The sequence below is a fragment of the Durio zibethinus genome, chromosome 16, assembly GCF_047325235.1.
Source record: "Durio zibethinus cultivar Kanyao isolate XHJ-2024 chromosome 16, ASM4732523v1, whole genome shotgun sequence".
In the NCBI taxonomy this organism is placed as follows: domain Eukaryota; kingdom Viridiplantae; phylum Streptophyta; class Magnoliopsida; order Malvales; family Malvaceae; genus Durio; species Durio zibethinus.
The window spans coordinates 2,118,688-2,141,909 of record NC_143177.1 but is presented as its reverse complement, the minus strand read 5'-3'; the positions used below and the strand labels follow the sequence as shown (position 1 = coordinate 2,141,909).

General features: G+C 29.2%; 2 protein-coding genes and 2 long non-coding RNA genes across 4 annotated transcripts; 2 read left to right on the top strand and 2 right to left on the bottom strand.

The window, feature by feature from the left end:
• The first annotated feature begins 680 nt into the window (after nt 1–680).
• On the top strand, nt 681–2,472 carry LOC111291942 (1-aminocyclopropane-1-carboxylate oxidase homolog 12-like). Its single transcript, XM_022884093.2, has 3 exons — nt 681–1,263; nt 1,499–1,820; nt 1,894–2,472. The coding sequence occupies exons 1-3, from the start codon at nt 746–748 to the stop codon at nt 2,143–2,145; spliced, it is 1,092 nt and encodes a 363-aa protein (XP_022739828.1). The 5' UTR covers nt 681–745; the 3' UTR covers nt 2,146–2,472.
• A 935-nt stretch (nt 2,473–3,407) lies between these two features.
• On the bottom strand, nt 3,408–4,275 carry LOC149514199 (uncharacterized). The gene is made up of 3 exons (XR_016328554.1): nt 4,145–4,275; nt 3,959–4,027; nt 3,408–3,519 (listed from the first exon to the last, which is right to left on the bottom strand). It is a non-coding gene; the product is annotated as an uncharacterized LOC149514199 (long non-coding RNA).
• Nucleotides 4,276–11,156: 6,881 nt separating this feature from the next.
• On the top strand, nt 11,157–13,476 carry LOC111291968 (1-aminocyclopropane-1-carboxylate oxidase homolog 12-like). Its single transcript, XM_022884124.2, has 4 exons — nt 11,157–11,301; nt 11,714–12,254; nt 12,490–12,811; nt 12,885–13,476. Exons 2-4 carry the CDS (start codon nt 11,737–11,739, stop codon nt 13,134–13,136), a joined length of 1,092 nt encoding a protein of 363 aa, XP_022739859.2. The 5' UTR covers nt 11,157–11,301; nt 11,714–11,736; the 3' UTR covers nt 13,137–13,476.
• Nucleotides 13,477–14,374: 898 nt separating this feature from the next.
• On the bottom strand, nt 14,375–15,497 carry LOC149514198 (uncharacterized). Its single transcript, XR_016328553.1, has 3 exons — nt 15,135–15,497; nt 14,640–15,017; nt 14,375–14,510 (listed from the first exon to the last, which is right to left on the bottom strand). It is a non-coding gene; the product is annotated as an uncharacterized LOC149514198 (long non-coding RNA).
• Between the last annotated feature and the right edge of the window lie 7,725 nt (nt 15,498–23,222).

Sequence of the window (23,222 nt, the reverse complement as noted above, 5' to 3'; positions counted from 1 at the left end):
AAAAACTAAAGAAAAAATGAAATGACACGTGAAATGCACAGTACAAATAAAATTGCAGCATTTTTACGTTAGCAGCAGGATGGAATAAATGGAAAATAAATTCTGATACCCTACCGGATGAGAATGAGATGATCCCTCTTATGAGTTCTTACAAGATAAAAAGAAATAATTTATTTCTCTTGAATTTGTATATAGATTTTTTCCATGATATACACATCAGAATTTTTTCAATCTTGGGAAATTACTTAAACACTTCTCAAATCTTCTTTCCCTTTTTTTTTTTAAATCCAAAGAAGCAGAGGAACCAAGGTAGGCAATATTGCCTCAAGCGCTTGCAAACAAAAACTAATCTTCGCTTTAGATCCCTGTACAACTAAGATTTTTTTTTTGGCTTAAATTTTTGTTTTCAAGAAGTTAGAATTTAGTTTTATTAATTTATGTAATTATTTTTAAAAAATAATGCTTAATAATTTAAAATTTAAATCTTAATTCTTATAAAATTTTATTTTATCATAAATTCATGTTTTGAAAAGCATCATGTGGGTACTATTGTGACTGCTATGTGATTATGTGACATACGCAACATGTGAAATTTTACTGAAAAGCAACATGTTTAAGTCATTGTAATTAATACGTCATTTGTATTTTTTTAAATCCATTTTGAAGTCGAACTTATCTTCAAGGAAAGAGGTATTTCAATACTCAAGAGAAAGTCTTTGCAGAACTCCATCCGGCACCGGAGAAAATGGCATCTGAAACCTCAGTGGATTATGACAGAACTAAAGAGTTGAAGGAATTTGATGACACAAAAGCTGGTGTTAAAGGACTTGTAGATGCTGGCATAGTTAGCATCCCCAGGATGTTCATACGACCAGCTGAGGAGCTTGCTGTTGAGGAACTGAATTCCTGCCAGACAAACATTAAAGTTCCGATCATAGATCTAAGCAAAATCCAAGACGATAGCCGGCGTAAGGAGATTGTAGATGAAGTTAGGATTGCATCAGCAGAGTGGGGGTTTTTCCAAGTAATTAATCATGGTATCCCTTTAAGTGTGTTGGATGAGATGATTGATGGGGTACGTATGTTCAATGAGCAGGATTTGGAGTTGAAGAAAGAATTCTATACCCGTGAGGTCACAAAGAAAGTGAGATTCAACTCCAACTATGACCTATATACATCACTAACTGCTGATTGGAGAGACACTCTGAACCTTTCTTTCCTTGACTCTGACCCTGACCCTGAAGAAATGCCAGCAGTTTGCAGGTAACCATGCACTAATCTAGTTTCTTAGTTTTTTATCTGCCTGTCAGTCAAATCTTTTTGTTATCATGGTAATATATATAGGAGCATCTATCAGTACAGAAATTTCCCAGTATCTCTCAAATCAAGGCTACAGTTATGCTGTTCAAGTGTTATTGGAATTGGTATATCCAATCCATCTCATTTGTTCTGGAGCATTTACATATATGTTTCTGTTTCTGGTTGTTTAAATTTGCAGAAAATCAACATTAGAGTATACTAAGTATATCAGAAGGTTAGGTGAAACTTTGTTTCAGTTGCTATCAGAGGCTCTTGGTCTTCAAGAAGACTACCTCGGCTCAATCGGATGTGCTAAAGGGTGTAGCATTGTGTGCCACTACTATCCAGTTTGCCCCCAACCGGAACTGACTTTGGGAGTAAGGAAGCATGCAGATGCAGGTATATTGACTCTGCTTCTGCAGAACGAAATCAGCGGCCTCCAGGTCCTTCATGAGGGACAATGGTTTGATGTTCAGCCCACTCGAGGAGGCTTGGTCGTGAATATCGGAGATCTTCTTCAGGTTTGATTCAGATACATCTACTTTCATGAACTTTCCTTTCCAAATAGCTAGTAACTTTTATGCTGTATGGTAGATTATATCAAATGACAAGCTGAAGAGTGTCAAGCATAGAGTAACTGCCAATCATGTTGGACCTAGAATTTCTGTGCCATGCTTTTTCTCAGGACATGCTAGTTTACTTGACAAGCCGTTCGGCCCAATCAAAGAGTTGATATCAGAGGCAAATCCTCCTCGATACAAAGAAGTCCGGCTAAGGGAATATATTGCCAGATTTTTTTCTAGCTCACTTGATCACAAGCCTCCTATAGATTACTACAGGCTATAAATATAGATTCCCAAGAGCTATGAAGCTAACTATCAATGCCATGAAATGATATTTCCAATGGCATTCCGATCCAGAAGATGGTTAAGCATTTCAGCTTTTGTACTTTGCCAGCTTCCATTAGTTTGTGTTGGTCATGTCTACATTACTTTGTTCAGTGACACCCCTTTTATTTGCCCAATAAAATGCCAAGAACTGAAGAAAACTTCCATCCATCCACCCACCTGGACTTTGGAAAGCTTCAGTTCTAATTTACTCTTCAACAATACAACTCAAGAAAAGCCTCTTTGTAAGAAAATTACAAAAGGAACTAATTACTTTACTATCCAATTATAGTTCAAAAGCTGACAGAAAAGTGTCAAATGTGGATGGTTCTTCCATGTACAAGGCTCATAAAATATGCTTGCATGAATTTATAATGGAGTCTATGACTAATGATTAGTAGTAACAATTTGATGGGGGGTTTATCACAATACCATGAATTGCTCCTCTTTGACCTAAAGAGTTCCTGTTGGTATCTGTCAGAAAAGCCATTGGTTGAGAACTAGGAGGTAGTGGAATCTCAGAAAAGTGGCCTGAAATGCAGAGTGTGCCAGAATCATATTGCTTCCAATAGATTTCAACCATGACACCTCTATGATTCTTGGCTGACTCTGTCTCGGTATTCCCGCAAACCTTTCACCTACTGGTATCTGCAATTATAATTTTTGAAATCAAAACATCTAAAGTCAAATTATTGCACTAACTTGAAGGGAATCTCCAGTTATTAATGTCAGAGTGACAAGTCTTCTTTCAGCTCTAGCTTTTTCTAGCTCTGCCTGCCTAGCAATATCCAAGAAAACTTCTTCAAGGTTAGTAAGGCCAAGTTGAATATCTGCTATACCAAACAAATTCGAGGAGAAAGTTTATTCCATAACGGGTTAATTCTGCATGTCAAGAGCTTTTCTCTATCATGAGAATGACAAAAGACAGGAAAGCTTTATTCTCCTCCTGTGGTTCTACATCTAGAGACAAGCCACATGAGAAACCAACTCCTTGAAATTTGAGAAATCTTGAACCAGGTGAAACTATCCAACAGACATTTTTAAAGAACTGGTTCAAACCCTCATGGTGGTAACTGGTAGCAACAACATCTCCATTTGGAGGACCCATTCCATTTTTGCTTCCAAGGAAGCTAATGTTGGCAAAATCGTGACTTCAACCTGATTTGAGGTTCCAATGCAGCGGAGCCTACCCTTTGCCACGTTTGCTATGTGGTCACTTATAAACATCAGATTCTTCCATAGAGTGTGTTGTTCAGAAAATGACACGGCCTTTCTTTGCCTCCTCTATTATGTCCCGTGCATGCTTTCTTGTTATTGGACCCATACCAGAAGTCTGCAGTTAACAGAAAAAGATTAATATACAGTACTATAAGAAACAGAGACACTTAGATAAACAGATTTAGCACATTAACATATTGAAAGAGATTCTTATTGGCATATCAGTTCATCCAGAATGACTAACTTTGGATCATCAATAATGGACACTGCAACACTGAGCGGGTGCCTCATTCCTCCACTGTAACTCTCAGCTCTTACTTTGCGAAGAGTCAATTACTCTGAGATCATTCAGTTATGACTTCTGAACTACCTGGTATTTGAGCTAAATAACACTTACAGGTAAGAAAGTTCATAGTGTCTTTTTGACTAATTATTTTACGAAGAATGCAAGTAACGATCTATATGCTATAGCATGACAACCATTGAATATTAGGTCAATAACAACGCTGGTTCACAGATAAATATTAAAAGTAACCAAATGGATTTGGAATTACATCATCCAAGTAGATAGCTAAAATAATCCCCAGGAAAAAGGTAGCCACCAGCCATTTGTAGATGTGATTCTGCCAAGACCACGAGAAATAAAAAATTACAGAAATAATGATATAATTGAACAATTCAGAGAAAATAAGAATGAAACGAGATGATTCAGCATTGTAAAGGAAGTCCTGGATTCTAACCTCAAATATAAACATTCAAGTTTCTAGGGGCAGCCTTATAGAAGGATTAGTTTATCTTTACTGGCGTTGGGTTGGGTTTAAAGCTTGGAGATAACAGGAACTTTTGTCTAATCTAGGAACATTGATCTTTTGTCTAATCCTTGGAACAAAAGTGAATTCTGGACTTTTTGTTTTTATTTCTTTCATTGGATGATTACATTTATCCTGAGTTATAATTTTTATAACTTTAGAAATGGATTATAAAATTAGAACTAAATTTTAGACTTTTAATTATTAAAAATTTTGGACCTCCAACCAATTTTTGTGATTGTAATTACGAAGGTGGATTCCGTTTTAAGTGGTCCACAAATTCTGATATTAATTATAGTTAGGCACAAACTTTAAATAGCAAATCTCTTTACACCCAAATTCGAAAATCCCTACGACTGCTTAATGAAAATCCTAGAAACTTCTAGCTCTCCTAAAAAAGCTGAAGCCGCGCTATTAAGCCCTCATTTTCTTCCAAACCAAACAAAAAAAAAAAAAAAAATAGAAACACCAAATACTCTGAGCTTCAACTGCAGAATGGCCGATGAATACGAATGAATGACGCAACTTTCCACAAACCTGATAAAATCTTAGAATTCTTTAAAGTTATCGCTCCATTTTCTTTCTCTCAAAATTGTAAACTCTTTTAAAAAAAAAAAATGAATGCATGTTTAAATTCAAATGTCTAATGCGATATTTGGATCATATTATTGGCAAGTTTTATATTTTTGTCCAATCATTTCCTTGGGTTTTTTCTTAACATATTCTTTGAAAAAGGAATATAAATCGACACCTCTGATTTAACGTTAAAACTCTTGTTAGTTTTAATCTTTTAAATATCACCCTACAAAGAAGCTACTCAAGTTGCATTTCATTTGAAACAAAAGTGGCAAACAGTACTAATTCATCGAACTTAGCATCTGTTGAACACCTATTTTCTTTGTTGCTATTGCATTTGCTAAATTAAAAGGTATTCCACATTTGCAAGGATTTGATATGATTTTCAAGTATTTATAAATGAATGAAGACGCGTTCAAGAAACGTTTAGAAATAAATAAACATGCATGTCTGACTTTATATATGAAACGTAAAACACTTGAAATTATTTTTTACAGTCACGTAATAAAATTGAACCAAAGTTTTAACGTCCATCAAGAATGTTTGTTAGCAGTTACATTACTGATATTGAGACTCTAGGGACTACCTACCTTAGAGGTTTGGTTGTTTTTATGACACAACTACTACTTCACTAACAACTGTTAACATACAGAGGAAAAGAGGCAACACCTTATTTTCCAATATTAAAATCTATTATGACCTCAAACAAACAATTAAAGTTGCATTTTTTTTTTTTTGAGATTTAAACAATAAACTTTCCCTCTTTCAACACACAATGAGTGCAACCAATGTCCAAGACAATATTAATCGTCGGAAATAATATTGGTCAATAAGATATTATAAAATAATTTTGTATTTTATATAGTTCGTATTTGGATATAAAAAAATATATTATTAATTAAATTAAAGATGTGAATTTTACTTGATAAATTATTTTATTAAAAAATTTTAGAATGTTTACAAAAGAGAGCTTTATATTATTTATAAATTTTACTTCAAAATAATATGATCGTATTACGTATTAGTCTCGAGGCATAACATATTCCTATAGCATTTTCTAAATGCTTCCTTCCAACTAGTTAAATGGATCTTACTCTTTCGATACAAAAACAATAAACAGAATTCTTTATTTGAAACACTCATACCAGCATTTATTCACTACATTCATTCTAGCAAAACCAAATCTTTATCAGTTGATTGGTGCCGTTTCGCTATTGATAATCACCTCAACCCTAGAAGGGCATTATAATAATTTTGATAAATTATTATAAAAGGATATTTTTGTAATTATGGTTGTAAGGGTATCAAAGTAATTTTGATTTAGTATTGTTAGAAGGATATTTTAATAATTATGTCAAAAGGGGTATTATAGTAAGTTTAGTTCATTATAGAAAAAAGGTTACCACAATCAATTTAAATACTTGTAATTAAATTGTCAAATAATCAAAAAAAATATTATGATCATTTCTTAAAAAAATTAAGTTCGCAAGTGATATTAGCAATGATTAATTTTAATTAAAAATATTATATTATAAATTAAAAAAATAAATTATGATGCGAAGCCATCACATTCATTAATATAATTTTCTTAAAATATATCAAATTAAAAAAATCATATATTTTTAATATTAATATTAAGCTATTCATATTTAAAAAGTTAAAATATTAAAAAATTTTAATAGGAAAAAATTATAAAAAAACCATAAAATGACTTAACATGTATATCATTGATATAAAACGAGTCTCACAAAAAAATTTTAATAAAAAATTATTGATCAATTATGTAAAAAATAAAAAAGAAAAAGTTAAAAAAATAAACATATTTTATATTTTTTATAGCAAATGAGTTTTAAAATAAAATTAAAACAAAAATATAAATTTTATTTGAAAAATTAAAAATAAAAGAAGAAGTAAAAAAAGTTTGGAATAAGTGAGTCCAACAAAAATTTTTTCAAAATATATATTTTTTAAAATATGAAATATATAAAAAAAAAATTTTTAAAATAGGTGAAGAAAAAAACCAAAAATAAATTTAAAAAATATGAAACAAAAATTGGCTGAAAAAAAATCGGGTTTCACACCTTTAAAAACATAAAAGGATGTGGGCTCCACACCAATTTTAAAAAATTTTAAAAAAAACTGGGCCCATCATAAGAAAAAAAAAAAAAAAAAAAAAAGCAAGAGGGGAAACTGACACGGAGAATACTTAGTAAAAGCATAACTGTAGCATTTAGAACTAGAAAAACTAACCACGCCCAAGTTACAAATTTTTTATTTTGACGAAATATAAATTAATTAATTTTTTATTTACTAATAAAAAATAAATATTTTTTAGTATTTTTTTCGCTGTTTTTAGAATTATAGTAAAAGAGATATCATATGAAGCAATCAAAAAAATAATTTTTATAGTCATGGTTATAATCAAAAAATAATTAAAAAGTATTTTAATAATTTAAATCGATTATAATATGAAAAATATTTTTATAATTATGATAAGATGGTATTTTCATAATTATGATTAGAAAGTATTAAAGTAATTTTGACAAATCATAATATGAAATTTATTTTTGTAATTATGATAGAAGGATATTTTCATAATTATGGTTATAATGACATTAGAGTAACATTGGTTAATTATGATAAGAAAGGTATTTCCATAATTATGTTAAGAGGGTTTAAGATTTTGAGTTTACGGTTTTATTTAATTATGCTTACAAAGTATTATAGTAATTTTCACCAATTATAATATGAGAGTCTATTTTCGTAATTATAAGTGGAGAAACATTATATGAAGCAATAAAAAATAGGTTTTTTGCAATTATGATTAAAGAGTACTATAATTATTTTAGTTAATTATAATATGAGTAGTATTTTTTGTAATTTTGTTGAGAAAGCATTTTTTTTAATTATGATTAAATGGTATTATAGTAATTTTGGTAAATTATAATATAAGATATATTTTCATAAATATGATAGGAAGAACATTATAGTCATTTTAGCAAGTGATGATAAGAGGATATTTTCATAATTATAGTTGTAAAGGCATCTGTAATACTTTAGCCCAAATGATAATTGGGCTAAACTACTACTAAAGCCCATTAAATTAATTAAAAGGTTAATTATTAAAGATAAAGTGACTGAAGTGTTTTACTAGAGAAAAATCTTGTTATCGTGAAACAGAAAAGCTAATGGAAATTCTTTTTCCTAATCTTTCTTAAGATTAGAGAGCATGAAAAATTAAGTACATGATCCAAAATTGAAGACTACAATTGAGTTAATATCTTAATGGTGAACATATGCCTTCTTTTTATTTAAAAAAAATATACCATTTTGGTTGCTGTTTTATAGAGTTACAGTTTTGAGAGAAAAATCAAGAAAATTATGAAATCTTTCATTAATCTTCATAATCTATTTAGGTAAATTATTGGGCTTTGTTTTATTTCATGTTCTTAAGATTTATTGATGATTATTGAATGGAGTTTAAAAACTGAAAATAGGGATTTGATTTTTTAAAAATTGAAAGAGAAATTTTGTTTTTGAATGAGATGTTATGATTTATAATAGTGAATAAAATAAAATTTTGTATTAATGGATAGACTATTGCTATGATTATTATATATCATTAAAAAGCGTATTGAATCTATTTTCTAATGAAATAAACGGAAGTCAAATCCGAGTTTTTTATGAAGAGTTGTCTAATTTTTATTTAAGATATACAAGCTATATGATGGCATCATCAGGGTTAAATTACGAAAATTGTCTTAAATTTTATACAAAGAATTAGGAATTGAGCTATATATGTTTGAAAAGATTATTAAGTCTAATTTCTAACAAAATAAATGGAATTGAATTTAGAGTCTCTTATGAATATATATGTAATTTTTATTAGAAGGTATACATATTATCTTGAAGCAGCATATAATGTGGATTGCAAAATTTATTATAATTAATCTATAAAGAATTACGAGGTGAGCCATATATGGTTAGAAATCTTATCAAGTCTAGTTTTCTAACGCATTAAAGAGATCTTAATTTTGATTTGGATATATTAAAATATGGCCATTTTAATGAAAAAAAGGTCCAGCTATTAATACTAGTTAATTGAGTTAATTCTTGAATAACTTAATTGTTTTCTGTATCATTGGTTTCGAAATGGGTTGATTAATTTCTATTATGTTGAAATTATCTTGAATAAGCCATTAATTATTTTGAAAAAAAAAATTAAGTAGTGGAATCAAAAGAAGGTAAGTAGAATCTTACACATTTTGCTTGTTTTTTGAACCTATGTATATATGTATATTTCTAAATGAGTATATGTTTTATTTTATTTTTTTTATATATGAAAATAAGACCAAGGATATGATTATTTTGTGTTTTTGTTATATAAATGATGGGTCATGCTTATGAATGAAATGAAAAAAATGATTTATGTTTTAAAAAACGATTTTATGATAGTTACGTTTTTACATTCATGAGAAGTGAGATCATCAATACCAAAACTACTTTAACGACCTTAGTTAATAGTTAATAATAGTTAGCATAGACATGATCATACGACCCTACTAACGGGTTATAGTAGTTAGCGTAAGGCCTTAGCTAGCGGGTTATAATAGTTAATAATGATCATAAGAATGAAATTATCGATACTGCCAATATCACGAGTAATAGCAGTAATCATAGCTAACGATAAATTAACGATGAACTAATGATTTATGATAATGATGGTTTATGATGATTTTAATGATTGATTCATGATTTGATTTAATTATGATATTTGAATGGTAGCATGTTTTGTAATGATTTATTAATTAACATGTTTTGATATTTATTTATGATTTATGAAATGTTTGACATAATGATTTTAAAAATATTTTAATATTATGATTTAACGAATGTTTTGAATGATTTATATAATTTGTATGAAAAAGATACTTGATCTGATAAGGGGTGTGACTCTATATTTGTTGAGTTGTAATTTGCTCATTCTCTTTTTATTTTTTTTTACAGATGAGTAAGTGATAAATATGATTAGTCTTGTGAAAAGCTAAAAAATGAAATGAAAAAGATTACTTAGCCATCAAAGACAATGCTTGCCAATGAGATCTTATTAAATAGTTTTGTATTTTTATACATTTTGTATTTTGGTATATAAAGATGTATCATTAGTTAAATTAAATATATGAATTTTACTTGACAGATTATATTAGTTTATTGAAAAAAAAAAGATTTCATATTATTTTGAGGTTTTACTTCAAGATAATATGACTATATTATATCTTAATCTCGGGACGTGACAATATCATAATAATTTTGCTTAATTATGGTAAAAAGAGAATTTTAATAATTATGTCAAAAGAGGTATTATAATAAATTTTGTTAATTATAGAAAGAAATATATCACAATCAATTTAAATGTAAGTAATATAACAGTCAAATAATTAAAAAGATATAATGATCATTTCAAAGGAAATTGAGTTCGTACCTAACATGAACAACGTTAAGTTTTTATAAAACATTTATATTATGAATTAAAAAATATAAAAAATCAAATTCGTTTCGAAGCCAACCCATCCATTAATATAATTTTCTTAAAATATGATTAAAATAAATAAATATTCTTTTAATAATAATATCAATGATCCATATTAAAAAGTTAAAATATTAAAAAAATAATTAAAAATAAAAAAAATAAAATGACTACACATGTTTTATATTATTGATATAAGGTGAGCTCACAAAAAAATTTAAAATAAAAAATTATTTATCAATTAAGTAGAAAATAAAAAATTAAAAAATAAAAAAAAAACATGTTGTGTATTTCTAATAACAAATGAGTTTTAAAATAAAATTAAAATGAAAAAATAAATTTTGTTTGAAAAAAATTAAAAAAGGAAAAGTTTTTAAAAAATAATACAAGTCACTCACATAAAAATGTTTTTTAAAAAATATATTTTTAAAATATCGTAAATAATAAAAAATAAAAAAATTTTAAAAAAATGGGTGAAAAAATCAAAAGATAAATTTAAAAAATATCGATCCTATACCTTTTTAAAAATAAAATTAAAAAGAGGGCCACCAATTGAAAAACAAAAAAACAATGGTTAAAAAATCGAGTCCCACACCTGCAAAAACCAAAAAAAAGATGTCGGCTCCACACCCATTTAAAAAAGTTCAAAAAAAAAAAAAAAAAAGGTGAGGATTACGATAAGAAAGAAGAAAAAATGAAATGACACGTGAAATGCACAGTACAAATAAAATTGCAGCATTTTTACGTTAGCAGCAGGATGGAATAAATGGAAAATAAATTCTGATACCCTACAGGATGAGAATGAGATGATCCCTCTTATGAGTTCTTACAAGATAAAAAGAAATAATTTATTTCTCTTGAATTTGTATATAAATTTTTTCCATGATATACACATCAGAATGTTTTCAATCTTGGGAAATTACTTAAACACTTCTCAAATCTTCTTTCCATTTTTTTTTTAATCCAAAGAAGCAGAGCAACCAAGGTAGGCAATATTGCCTCAAGCGCTTGCAAACAAAAACTAATCTTGGCTTTAGATCCCTGTACAACTAAGATTTTTTTTTGGCTTAAATTTTTGTTTTCAAGAAATTAGAATTTAGTTTTATTAATTTATGTAATTATTTTTAAAAAATAATGCTCAATAATTTAAAATTTAAATCTTAATTCTTATAAAATTTTATTTTATCATAAATTCATGTTTTGAAAAGCATCATGTGGATACTATTGTGACTGCTATGTGATTATGTGACATACGCAACATGTGAAATTTTACTGAAAAGCAACATGTTTAAGTCATTGTAATTAATACGTCATTTGTATTTTTTTAAATCCATTTTGAAGTCAAACTTATCTTCAAGGAAAGTGGTATTTCAATACTCAAGAGAAAGTCTTTGCAGAACTCCATCCGGCACCGGAGAAAATGGCATCTGAAACCTCAGTGGATTATGACAGAACTACAGAGTTGAAGGAATTTGATGACACAAAAGCTGGTGTTAAAGGACTTGTAGATGCTGGCATAGTTAGCATCCCCAGGATGTTCATACGACCAGCTGAGGAGCTTGCTGTTGAGGAACTGAATTCCTGCCAGACAAACATTAAAGTTCCGATCATAGATCTAAGCAAAATCCAAGACGATAGCCGGCGTAAGGAGATTGTAGATGAAGTTAGGATTGCATCAGCAGAGTGGGGGTTTTTCCAAGTAATTAATCATGGTATCCCTTTAAGTGTGTTGGATGAGATGATTGATGGGGTACGTATGTTCAATGAGCAGGATTTGGAGTTGAAGAAAGAATTCTATACCCGTGAGGTCACAAAGAAAGTGAGATTCAACTCCAACTATGACCTATATACATCACTAACTGCTGATTGGAGAGACACTCTGAACCTTTCTTTCCTTGACTCTGACCCTGACCCTGAAGAAATGCCAGCAGTTTGCAGGTAACCATGCACTAATCTAGTTTCTTAGTTTTTTATCTGCCTGTCAGTCAAATCTTTTTGTTATCATGGTAATATATATAGGAGCATCTATCAGTACAGAAATTTCCCAGTATCTCTCAAATCAAGGCTACAGTTATGCTGTTCAAGTGTTATTGGAATTGGTATATCCAATCCATCTCATTTGTTCTGGAGCATTTACATATATGTTTCTGTTTCTGGTTGTTTAAATTTGCAGAAAATCAACATTAGAGTATACTAAGTATATCAGAAGGTTAGGTGAAACTTTGTTTCAGTTGCTATCAGAGGCTCTTGGTCTTCAAGAAGACTACCTCGGCTCAATCGGATGTGCTAAAGGGTGTAGCATTGTGTGCCACTACTATCCAGTTTGCCCCCAACCGGAACTGACTTTGGGAGTAAGGAAGCATGCAGATGCAGGTATATTGACTCTGCTTCTGCAGAACGAAATCAGCGGCCTCCAGGTCCTTCATGAGGGACAATGGTTTGATGTTCAGCCCACTCGAGGAGGCTTGGTCGTGAATATCGGAGATCTTCTTCAGGTTTGATTCAGATACATCTACTTTCATGAACTTTCCTTTCCAAATAGCTAGTAACTTTTATGCTGTATGGTAGATTATATCAAATGACAAGCTGAAGAGTGTCAAGCATAGAGTAACTGCCAATCATGTTGGACCTAGAATTTCTGTGCCAAGCTTTTTCTCAGGACATGCTAGTTTACTTGACAAGCCGTTCGGCCCAATCAAAGAGTTGATATCAGAGGCAAATCCTCCTCGATACAATGAAGTCCGGCTAAGGGAATATATTGCCAGATTTTTTTCTAGCTCACTTGATCACAAGCCTCCTATAGATTACTACAGGCTATAAATATAGATTCCCAAGAGCTATGAAGCTAACTATCAATGCCATGAAATGATATGTCCAATGGCATTCCGATCCAGAAGATGGTTAAGCATTTTAGCTTTTGTACTTTGCCAGCTTCCATTAGTTTGTGTTGGTCATGTCTACATTACTTTGTTCAGTGACACCCCTTTTATTTGCCCAATAAAATGCCAAGAACTGAAGAAAACTTCCATCCATCCACCCACCTGGACTTTGGAAAGCTTCAGTTCTAATTTACTCTTCAACAATACAACTCAAGAAAAGCCTCTTTGTAAGAAAATTACAAAAGGAACTAATTACTTTACTATCCAATTATAGTTCAAAAGCTGACAGAAAAGTGTCAAATGTGGATGGTTCTTCCATGTACAAGGCTCATAAAATATGCTTGCATGAATTTATAATGGAGTCTATGACTAATGATTAGTAGTAACAATTTGATGTGGGGTTTATCACAATACCATGAATTGCTCCTCTTTGACCTAAAGAGTTCCTGTTGGTATCTGTCAGAAAAGCCATTGGTTGAGAACTAGGAGGTAGTGGAATCTCAGAAAAGTGGCCTGAAATGCAGAGTGTGCCAGAATCATATTGCTTCCAATAGATTTCAACCATGACACCTCTATGATTCTTGGCTGACTCTGTCTCGGTATTCCCGCAAACCTTTCACCTACTGGTATCTGCAATTATAATTTTTGAAATCAAAACATCTAAAGTCAAATTATTGCACTAACTTGAAGGGAATCTCCAGTTATTAATGTCAGAGTGACAAGTCTTCTTTCAGCTCTAGCTTTTTCTAGCTCTGCATGCCTAGCAATATCCAAGAAAACTTCTTCAAGGTTAGTAAGGCCAAGTTGAATATCTGCTATACCAAACAAATTCGAGGAGAAAGTTTATTCCATAACGGGTTAATTCTGCATGTCAAGAGCTTTTCTCTATCATGAGAATGACAAAAGACAGGAAAGCTTTATTCTCCTCCTGTGGTTCTACATCTAGAGACAAGCCACATGAGAAACCAACTCCTTGAAATTTGAGAAATCTTGAACCAGGTGAAACTATCCAACAGACATTTTTAAAGAACTGGTTCAAACCCTCATGGTGGTAACTGGTAGCAACAACATCTCCATTTGGAGGACCCATTCCATTTTTGCTTCCAAGGAAGCTAATGTTGGCAAAATCGTGACTTCAACCTGATTTGAGGTTCCAATGCAGCGGAGCCTACCCTTTGCCACGTTTGCTATGTGGTCACTTATAAACATCAGATTCTTCCATAGAGTGTGTTGTTCAGAAAATGACACGGCCTTTCTTTGCCTCCTCTATTATGTCCCGTGCATGCTTTCTTGTTATTGGACCCATACCAGAAGTCTGCAGTTAGCACAAAAAGATTAATATACAGTACTATAAGAAACGGAGGCACTTAGATAAACAGATTTAGCACATTAACATATTGAAAGAGATTCTTATTGGCATATCAGTTCATCCAGAATGACTAACTTTGGATCATCAATAATGGATACTGCAACACTGAGCCGGGGCCTCATTCCTCCACTGTAACTCTCAGCTCTTACTTGCGAAGAGTCAATTACTCTGAGATCATTCAGTTATGACTTCTGAACTACCTGGTATTTGAGCTAAATAATACTTACAGGTAAGAAAGTTCATAGTGTCTTTTTGACTAATTATTTTACGAAGAATGCAAGTAACGATCTATTTGCTATAGCATGACAACCATTGAATATTAGGTCAATAACAACGCTCGTTCACAGATAAACATTAAAAGTAACCAAATGCATTTGGAATTACATCATCCAAGTAGATAGCTAAAATAATCCCCAGGAAAAAGGTAGCCACCAGCCATTTGTAGATGTGATTCTGCCAAGACCAAGAGAAATAAAAAATTACAGAAATAATGATATAATTGAACAATTCGGTGAAAATAAGAATGAAACGAGATGATTCAGCATTGTAAAGGAAGCCCTGGATTCTAACCTCAAATATAAACATTCAAGTTTCTAGGGTCGGCCTTATAGAATGATTAGTTTATCTTTACTGGCGTTGGGTTGGGTTTAAAGCTTGGAGATAACAGGAACTTTTGTCTAATCCAGGAACATTGATCTTTTGTCTAATCCTTGGAACAAAAGTGAATTCTGGACTTTTTGTTTTTATTTCTTTCATTGGATGATTACATTTATCCTGAGTTATAATTTTTATAACTTTAGAAATGGATTATAAAATTAGAACTAAATTTTAGACTTTTAATTATTAAAAATTTTGGACCTTCAACCAATTTTTGTGATTGTAATTACGAAAGTGGATTCCGTTTTAAGTGGTCCACAATTTCTGATATTAATTATAGTTAGGCACAAACTTTAAACAGCAAATCTCTTTACACCCAAATTCGAAAATCTCTACGACTGCTAAATGAAAATCCTAGAAACTTCTAGCTCTCCTAAAAAAGCTGAAGCCGCGCTATTAAGCCCTCATTTTCTTCCAAACCAAACAAAAAAAAAAAAAAAAATTGAAACACCAAATACTCTAAGCTTCAACTGCAGAATGGCCGATGAATACGAATGAATGACGCAACTTTCCACAAACCTGATAAAATCTTAGAATTCTTTAAAGTTATCGCTCCATTTTCTTTCTCTCAAAATTTTAAACTCTTTTAAAAAAAAAAAATGAATGCATGTTTAAATTCAAATGTCTAACGTGATATTTGGATGATATTATTGGCAAGTTTTATATTTTTGTCCAATCATTTCCTTGGGTTTTTTCTTAACATATTCTTTGAAAAAGGAATATAAATCGACACCTCTGATTTAACGTTAAAACTCTTATTAGTTTTAATCTTTTAAATATCACCCTACAAAGAAGCTACTCAAGTTGCATTTCATTTGAAACAAAAGTGGCAAACAGTACTAATTCATCGAACTTAGCATCTGTTGAACACCTATTTTCTTTGTTGCTATTGCATTTGCTAAATTAAAGGTATTCCACATTTGCAAGGATTTGATATGATTTTCAAGTATTTGTAAATGAACGAAGACGCGTTCAAGAAACTTTCAGAAAAAAAAATGCATATCGAACTTTAAATATGTAACATAAGACACTTGAAATTATTTTTTACAGTCACGTAATAAAATGGAACTAAACTTTCAACGTCTATCAAGAACGTTTGTTAGCAGTTACATGACAGATATTGAAACTCCAAGGACTACCTACCTTAAGGGTTTGGTTGTTTTTATGACACAACTACCACTTTACTAACAACTGTTAACGTATGGAGGAAAAGAGGTAATACCTTATTTTTCAATATTAAAATCTATCATGACCTCAAACAAACAATTAAAGTTGCATTCTCTTTTTCCACAGAAAATCAAGCAATCAACTAGTAGTAATAACCTCTCGAAGTTGTTGAAATCAAATATTCAGGTTCAGATTTAGATAATAAACTTTCTCTCGTTCAATGCACAATGAGTGCAACCAATGTCGGAATATTTTACATTTTGATAAAAGAATACATTCTTTCTTACACCTTAACATTTAGAATGAGTTTAATAATAAAAATCACTGAATCACGTACCTTGCTCTTTCATGCTTGCTTCTATTAGAACTCAAAATAAAATAACGCTGCATCAGTCTATGTTGATTGCTTTATTACTTAATTAATAGTCTTTATTGTATTTCTTATTAATAAGCATTCTTATCCTTTATACAGCATGTTTCTACAGCATTTGCTAAACGCTTCCTTCCAACCAGTTCAATGGATCTTACTCTTTCAATCCAAAAACAATAAACAAAATTCTTTATTTGAAACACTCATATCAGTGTTTGTTCACTACATTCACTCTAGTAAAACCAAATCCTTCTTAGCTGATTAGCATCGTTTCGTTATTGATAATAACCTCAATCCTGTAAGGATATTATAGTCATTTTGGCAAATTATTGTAGGATGATATTTTCGTAATTATGATTATAGGGGTATCAAAGTAATTTTGATCTATTATGGTAAGAATGATATTTTAATAATTATGTTAGAAAAGGTATTATAATAATTTTAATTAATCATAAAAAAAAAGCATCACAATCAGTTTAAATGCTTGCAATTCAATTGTCAAATAATTGAAAATGTGTTATGATCATTTTTTAAAAAATTAAGTTTACACATGACATCAACAATGATTAATTTTTATTGAAAATTTTATAATATAAATTAAAAAAATAAAACTAGAAAAAAAATCAAATTCGGATACGAAGCCATTACATCCATTAATATAATTTTCTTAAAAAATATCAAATTAAAAAAATAATAAAACATATATTTTTAATATTAATATCAAACTGTTCACATTAAAAAAAGTCAAAATATAAAAAACTATTAAATATTAGAAAAAGTTAATAGGAAAAAAATTAAAAAAAACATAAAATGACTTGACATGTTATATATCATTAATATAAAATGGGTGTCGCAAAAAAAATTAATAAAAAATTTTTATCAATTATATAAAAAACAAAAAAAATTGAAAAAAGAAAAAAATATTATATACCCTTGATAGCAAATGAGTTTCAAAGTAAAATTAAAACAAAAAAATAAATTTTATTTAAAAAATTTAAAATAAGGAACTAAAAATTTTTTTTGGTATAAGTGAGTCCCATAATTTTTTTTAAATATATATTTTTAAAATATTAAATATAATAAAACCTTTTAAAAAACGGGTGAAGTAAAAAAACCAAAAAATAAATTTAAAAAATATGGGCCAACATCTTTTTTAATTTTTTTTTAAAATGTAGGCCCCAATAATTTTAAAAACAGCTGAAAAAAATGGGTTCCACACCTTTAAAAACAAAAAAGGGTGCGGGCGCCACACTACTTTTAAAAAATAACTAGCCCACCATTTAATTAAAAAAACAAAGCAAAAGGGGCAACTGACGTAGAGGATACGTAGTAAATGCAAAAGTGTAGCATTTATATATAGAAGTAGAAAAACTAAACCTATACGGCCAAGTTACAAATATTTTATTTTGATGAGATATAAATTAATTAATTTTTTATTTAATAATAAAAAATAAATATTTTTTATTATTTTGTTGTTGTTTTTATATTTATGGTAGGAGGGATATTATATGAGGCATTTAAAAAGGTATTTTTTATAGTCATAGTTAGAAGGTATTCTAATAATTTAAACTAATTATAATATAAAAATATATAAGAGAATATTTTTATAATTTTGGTTAGAAAGTATTCAAGTAATCTTGATAAATCATAATATGATGATTATTTTCATAATTATGATAAGGGAGTATTTTGTAATTATAGTATAGTGGCATTAGAGTATTATTGACTAATTATGGTAAAAAAGATATTTCAATAATTATATTATAGGGTTTAAAGTTCTGAGTTTAGGATTTTTATAATTATTCTTAGAAGGTATTATAGTAATTTTTATCAATTATAATATAACAGTATATTTTCATAATTATGATTGAGGGGCATTATATAAAACAATCAAAAATGGGTTTTTTGTAATTATGATTAGAATGTATTATAATATAATATGAGTGGTACTTTTTATAATTTTGGTGAGAAGGTATTTTGGTAATTATGATTAAAGAGTATTTTAGTAAATTTGATAAATTATAATATAAGAGATATTTTTATAAATATGATAAGAAGGACATTATAGTCATTTTAGCAAGTGATGATATAAGGGTATTTTTATAATTATAGTTATAGGGGCATCATAATAATTTTAATTAATTATGGTAATAAGAGAATTTTAATAATTATGTCAAAAGAGTCATTATAGTAATTTTAATTAATTATAAGTATCATAATTAATTTAAATGCATGTAATTCAATTACCAAATAATTAAAAGGATATAATGATCATTTCAAAGGAAATTGAGTTCTCACGTAACATCAACAATTATGAGATTTTAGCGAAAATTTATTTTATGAATTGACAAATAAAAAAAAGAAAAAAATCAAATTCATTGCGCAACCAACCCATCCATTAATATAATTTTCTTAAAATATGATTAAATTAAGAAAATAAAAGAATAAAACATGTACTTTTAATAATAATACCAAGCAATCCATATTAAAAAGTCAAAATATAAAAAACTATTAAATATTAAAAAATTAATAAAAAATGAAAAAAAAACATAAAATGACTACACATGTTTATTTTATTGATATAAAGTGGGCTCACAAAAAATTTAAATAAAAAATTATTTATCAGTTATTTAGAAAATAAAAAAAATTAAAAAATAAACATGCTGCATACTTTTAATAACAAATGAGTTTTAAAATAAAATTAAAATGAAAAATAAATTTTGTTTGAAAAAAATTAAAAAGGAAAAATATTTAAAAATTAGTATAAATCAATCTCACAAAAAGGTTTTTTAAAATATATATTTTTAAAATATCATATATACTAAAAAAGAAAAAAATTGTAAAAAATGGGTGAAAAAAAATCAAAAGATAAATTTAAAAAAAATGGATATATACCTTTTAAAAAATAAAATAAAATAAAACATCTGAGCCCCACCAATTAAAAAAAATCGATTAAAAAATCGAGTCTTACATCTACAAAAACAAAAAAAGATGTAGGCTCTACACCTATTTAAAAAATTTTAAAAATAGGTGATGCTTACCATAAGCAGGAATATAAATGATACATTAGTACTTATAAATTACTCGAATTTGATTCGATTAAAACTTAAATTTGATTCGATAATTATCAAGTCGAGCTTGAGTTTGAGTAGTTGACTTATCAAATGAGCCAAATTCGAGTATATTAGTATACGGCTTGAATAGCTTGCAAGCCTAATCAAGCTTTTTTATTATATATTTTTTATTATTTTATTTATAAAATTACTATCTTACCCTTAACCTAAAAAACCTTAAATTTTCATTTTCTTTTATCCCTTTTTCTCTTCGTCTTTCTTATCTGACCAAAAAACTCATTTGCGGTGCCTTTTCCTCTCACTCTCGTCCAATCCTTTCGAAGCTAGTTTACTTTTTCTGACTCCCTCAATCCCAACCAACTCTAAATCCACCTTAACCACCCATAATTTAGCCTTTCAAAGATGAAAAAATTTTGACCATATACGACCTCAACACCAAAGCCTATAAACTATCCCGATTATTCATCAGAGCCCAACCAAGAGGAAAGCATCATTCATTGTTGGCAATCACTTGCCAACTACTATTCCTTATCTTCATCACCTCCTTTCCGAACCGCAAAACAAAAATCTATCTTTTTCTTTCCTTTCAGTCCTTCCAATTTCACTTCAAGAGAAGTATTGAAACTAAACTAGTCAATTGATTGGATCATTGCTACCCATTTCTTATAGGCTTTTCATCGAGATCAGATAGCGCGTAAAATGGCATTTTTTGAATGAGAATATTTTTTTTCTCTCATATTACTGTTACTGATAGGTTACTTGTCTCTTCTTTGCCTGCCTATTGTATAAACTGTAAAGTCAATCTGTTAAAGATTTTTTCTATTTCAAGGGGTTATGTTTATGTTTATAAAGATTTAGAAACAATTGTTTAAGTTGAGATCTATCTTCGTTTAATCATTGACTAACTTTTTTTCATCATGAGACTGATCAGATCTGCTACTCCCATTGCTTTAACTGTTATTTTCATTAGTGACTTCATCATCTCAAACTTTGCACTTTGATCAGGAAATACTTTTAAAAAGAAACACAGCTTCTCTACTCATATGAGGTAATGTGCATTCATTTGTTGAAGGTGCATTCTAGTTAACTTTATTTGCCTATCAATGTCAGCATAAATTCTAATTTATATGCTTTTTCAGGCATTTTTATTGATTTCAACTTTTATTATGGAGTTTATAGTTTAGTTGTACTGCCATTTTGAACTTTTATAAGTGTATGTTCACTTCTCTTTTAGTTTCCAAAAATATTTATTGGTCACTATATGCCTAAAATTGATTAGTTTATTAGTAGAAATTAAAAGGTATGATAAAGATCGCAATGTAAGTATGTCTGGTGATATTCATCCCTATAGTTGGTTAGTAGCCAGTCTTATTGCAGTTAGTAACTTGCAATAATAAAGACTTAAAAGTAAGGTACTTGTAAAGTTATTGTTACCGAGGTCAAGAGTGTTAAGGCATTAGAGAGTGGAGAAATTAGGTCAAGAGTGTTCTGGGTTACCTGAGTAAACGAATTAGATTGGATGGTTCCTAAGAAGTATAATATGCCATTTGGTAGTGTTCAAGTATAAAATGCTAGAAATTAGGTAGGTTCCATATGCCACTTCTCATTCAAATATAAAATTAATTTTTGCATCTTCTATGTTTTGTTTTCTTTCTTAAATTTTTAGTTTTAAGTCTTTAGCTTAGTTTAATTTACTATATTCATCATAGTTTTAGTTACTGCATGAATAAGATCAATTTAAATTTTATTTATTTACATAGTTTTGCATTCTAGATATATGAAGAAGCAAACCTTGATCAATTGTTTTAGTTACTGCATGTGTAAGATCAATTTAAATTTTGTTTATTTACATAGTTACTACCACCCCATTGTATTTTATCCTTGATCAATTATCATATCTAGCAAAGACTATGTACATTGCTTGCAATTCTCATAAATGGTTATCATTTACTGCTAAATTCCATACTCTTCCAATAACTTGTTTCTAGCAACTTGTTTGGCATGTTTCTCACATAAGAATTTACCACACATGTTTCTAACAACTTGTTTGGCATTATTGTTTGATCTCAAAATTGAATTATTTTTTTGATTTGTCTTTTTTTTTTTGTTATAGAGAACTAAACATGTCATCAACCACACCAGATATCTCTTCTGCACTATTTCAGTCGACAAGAAATTCTTTTGCTAGCCAAATTCTGTCAGATGATGATAATGATTCAATAAATGAAACTTTAGATGCTACTGATGGCAACACAAATAAAACACCAGTCATCGATACTGATGATAAGGAATATGATGATGCTAACCCTGAAAAGTGTGAGAAAAGTAATAAAAAAAAAAGAGGCAAAAGAAATTTGCTGTTTGGTTAGAGTTTAAAGAAGTCAGTCTCTTTGATGGTTCCAAAAAAAGAGAGTGTGTTCATTGCAAGAAGAAGCTAGCAATAAATGTAAATAAAAGTATAACTCAATTTAAGAGGCACTCGATAACTTATGTTAAGCGAAAAAATTTTTAGAATCAACAATAAATGATCAACTTTCAGCCAGTATACACATGTGATAATGTACAAATACTACCTGCTCTCACAAATGGCAAGTTTGATATGGCAAAATGAAATAGGCAGCTGTACATTGGATACTTATGCACTAGCATCTTTTTTTGATTATGAAAGAGGAAGGTTTTAACATGATGCAAAAATGTGAAATGCCTAAATGGGAAAAGATATCATGTAATATTATTAAGAAAGATTACATGCAAGTTATGAAGTAGAAAGAAAAAATTAAAGGCATTGTTGAAGACTATCAGCAAGATTAGTTTGACGACAGATTTATGGAAGTCAAGTAATCAAAAGATTGAGTATATGGTTCTTATAGCACACTTTATAGATTCTAATTGGAGATTGCAAAAGCATGTTATTAGCTTTGTTCACATCCTCCTCCTCGTCGAAGTGTTGAGATTGTCGATTATATTTTTAAGTGTCTAAATGAATGGGGAATTGAAAACAAGGTGTTTACACTTTTTATGGACAATGCTTCAAGCAATGATATGGTGATTAAAATTTTTAAAAACAAATCTTCAAGAAATAAGAGGTTACTTTATGGGGAAAAATTATTTCATGTTCGGTGTTGTACGTACATCTTAAATCTCATAGTTCAAGATGGTCTTTCTAAGATTAAGAATGTAATTGGTGATGTTCATGAAAATATTAGTTTTATTAATTAAAATGAGGCAAGACTTAACTCATTTTTTGACATAGTACAGCAATTACAATTGTCTGATAGGAAATTCATTCTCGATTATAAAACACATTGGAATTCAACATTCGAAATGTTGTCGACTACAATCAAATTCAAAGAAGTGTTTCCAATACTCAAAGAACAAGAATCTTATTAC

What these genes read in the sequence shown, in the direction of transcription:
- LOC111291968 (XM_022884124.2), top strand. Translation starts at nt 11,737, where the DNA reads ATGGCATCTGAAACCTCAGTGGATTATGACAGAACTACAGAGTTGAAG. An exon ending in GAAATGCCAGCAGTTTGCAG is followed by an intron (nt 12,255 to 12,489) that starts GTAACCATGCAC and finishes TTAAATTTGCAG; the next exon opens with AAAATCAACATTAGAGTATA. An exon ending in ATATCGGAGATCTTCTTCAG is followed by an intron (nt 12,812 to 12,884) that starts GTTTGATTCAGA and finishes GCTGTATGGTAG; the next exon opens with ATTATATCAAATGACAAGCT.
- LOC111291942 (XM_022884093.2), top strand. Translation starts at nt 746, where the DNA reads ATGGCATCTGAAACCTCAGTGGATTATGACAGAACTAAAGAGTTGAAG. An exon ending in GAAATGCCAGCAGTTTGCAG is followed by an intron (nt 1,264 to 1,498) that starts GTAACCATGCAC and finishes TTAAATTTGCAG; the next exon opens with AAAATCAACATTAGAGTATA. An exon ending in ATATCGGAGATCTTCTTCAG is followed by an intron (nt 1,821 to 1,893) that starts GTTTGATTCAGA and finishes GCTGTATGGTAG; the next exon opens with ATTATATCAAATGACAAGCT.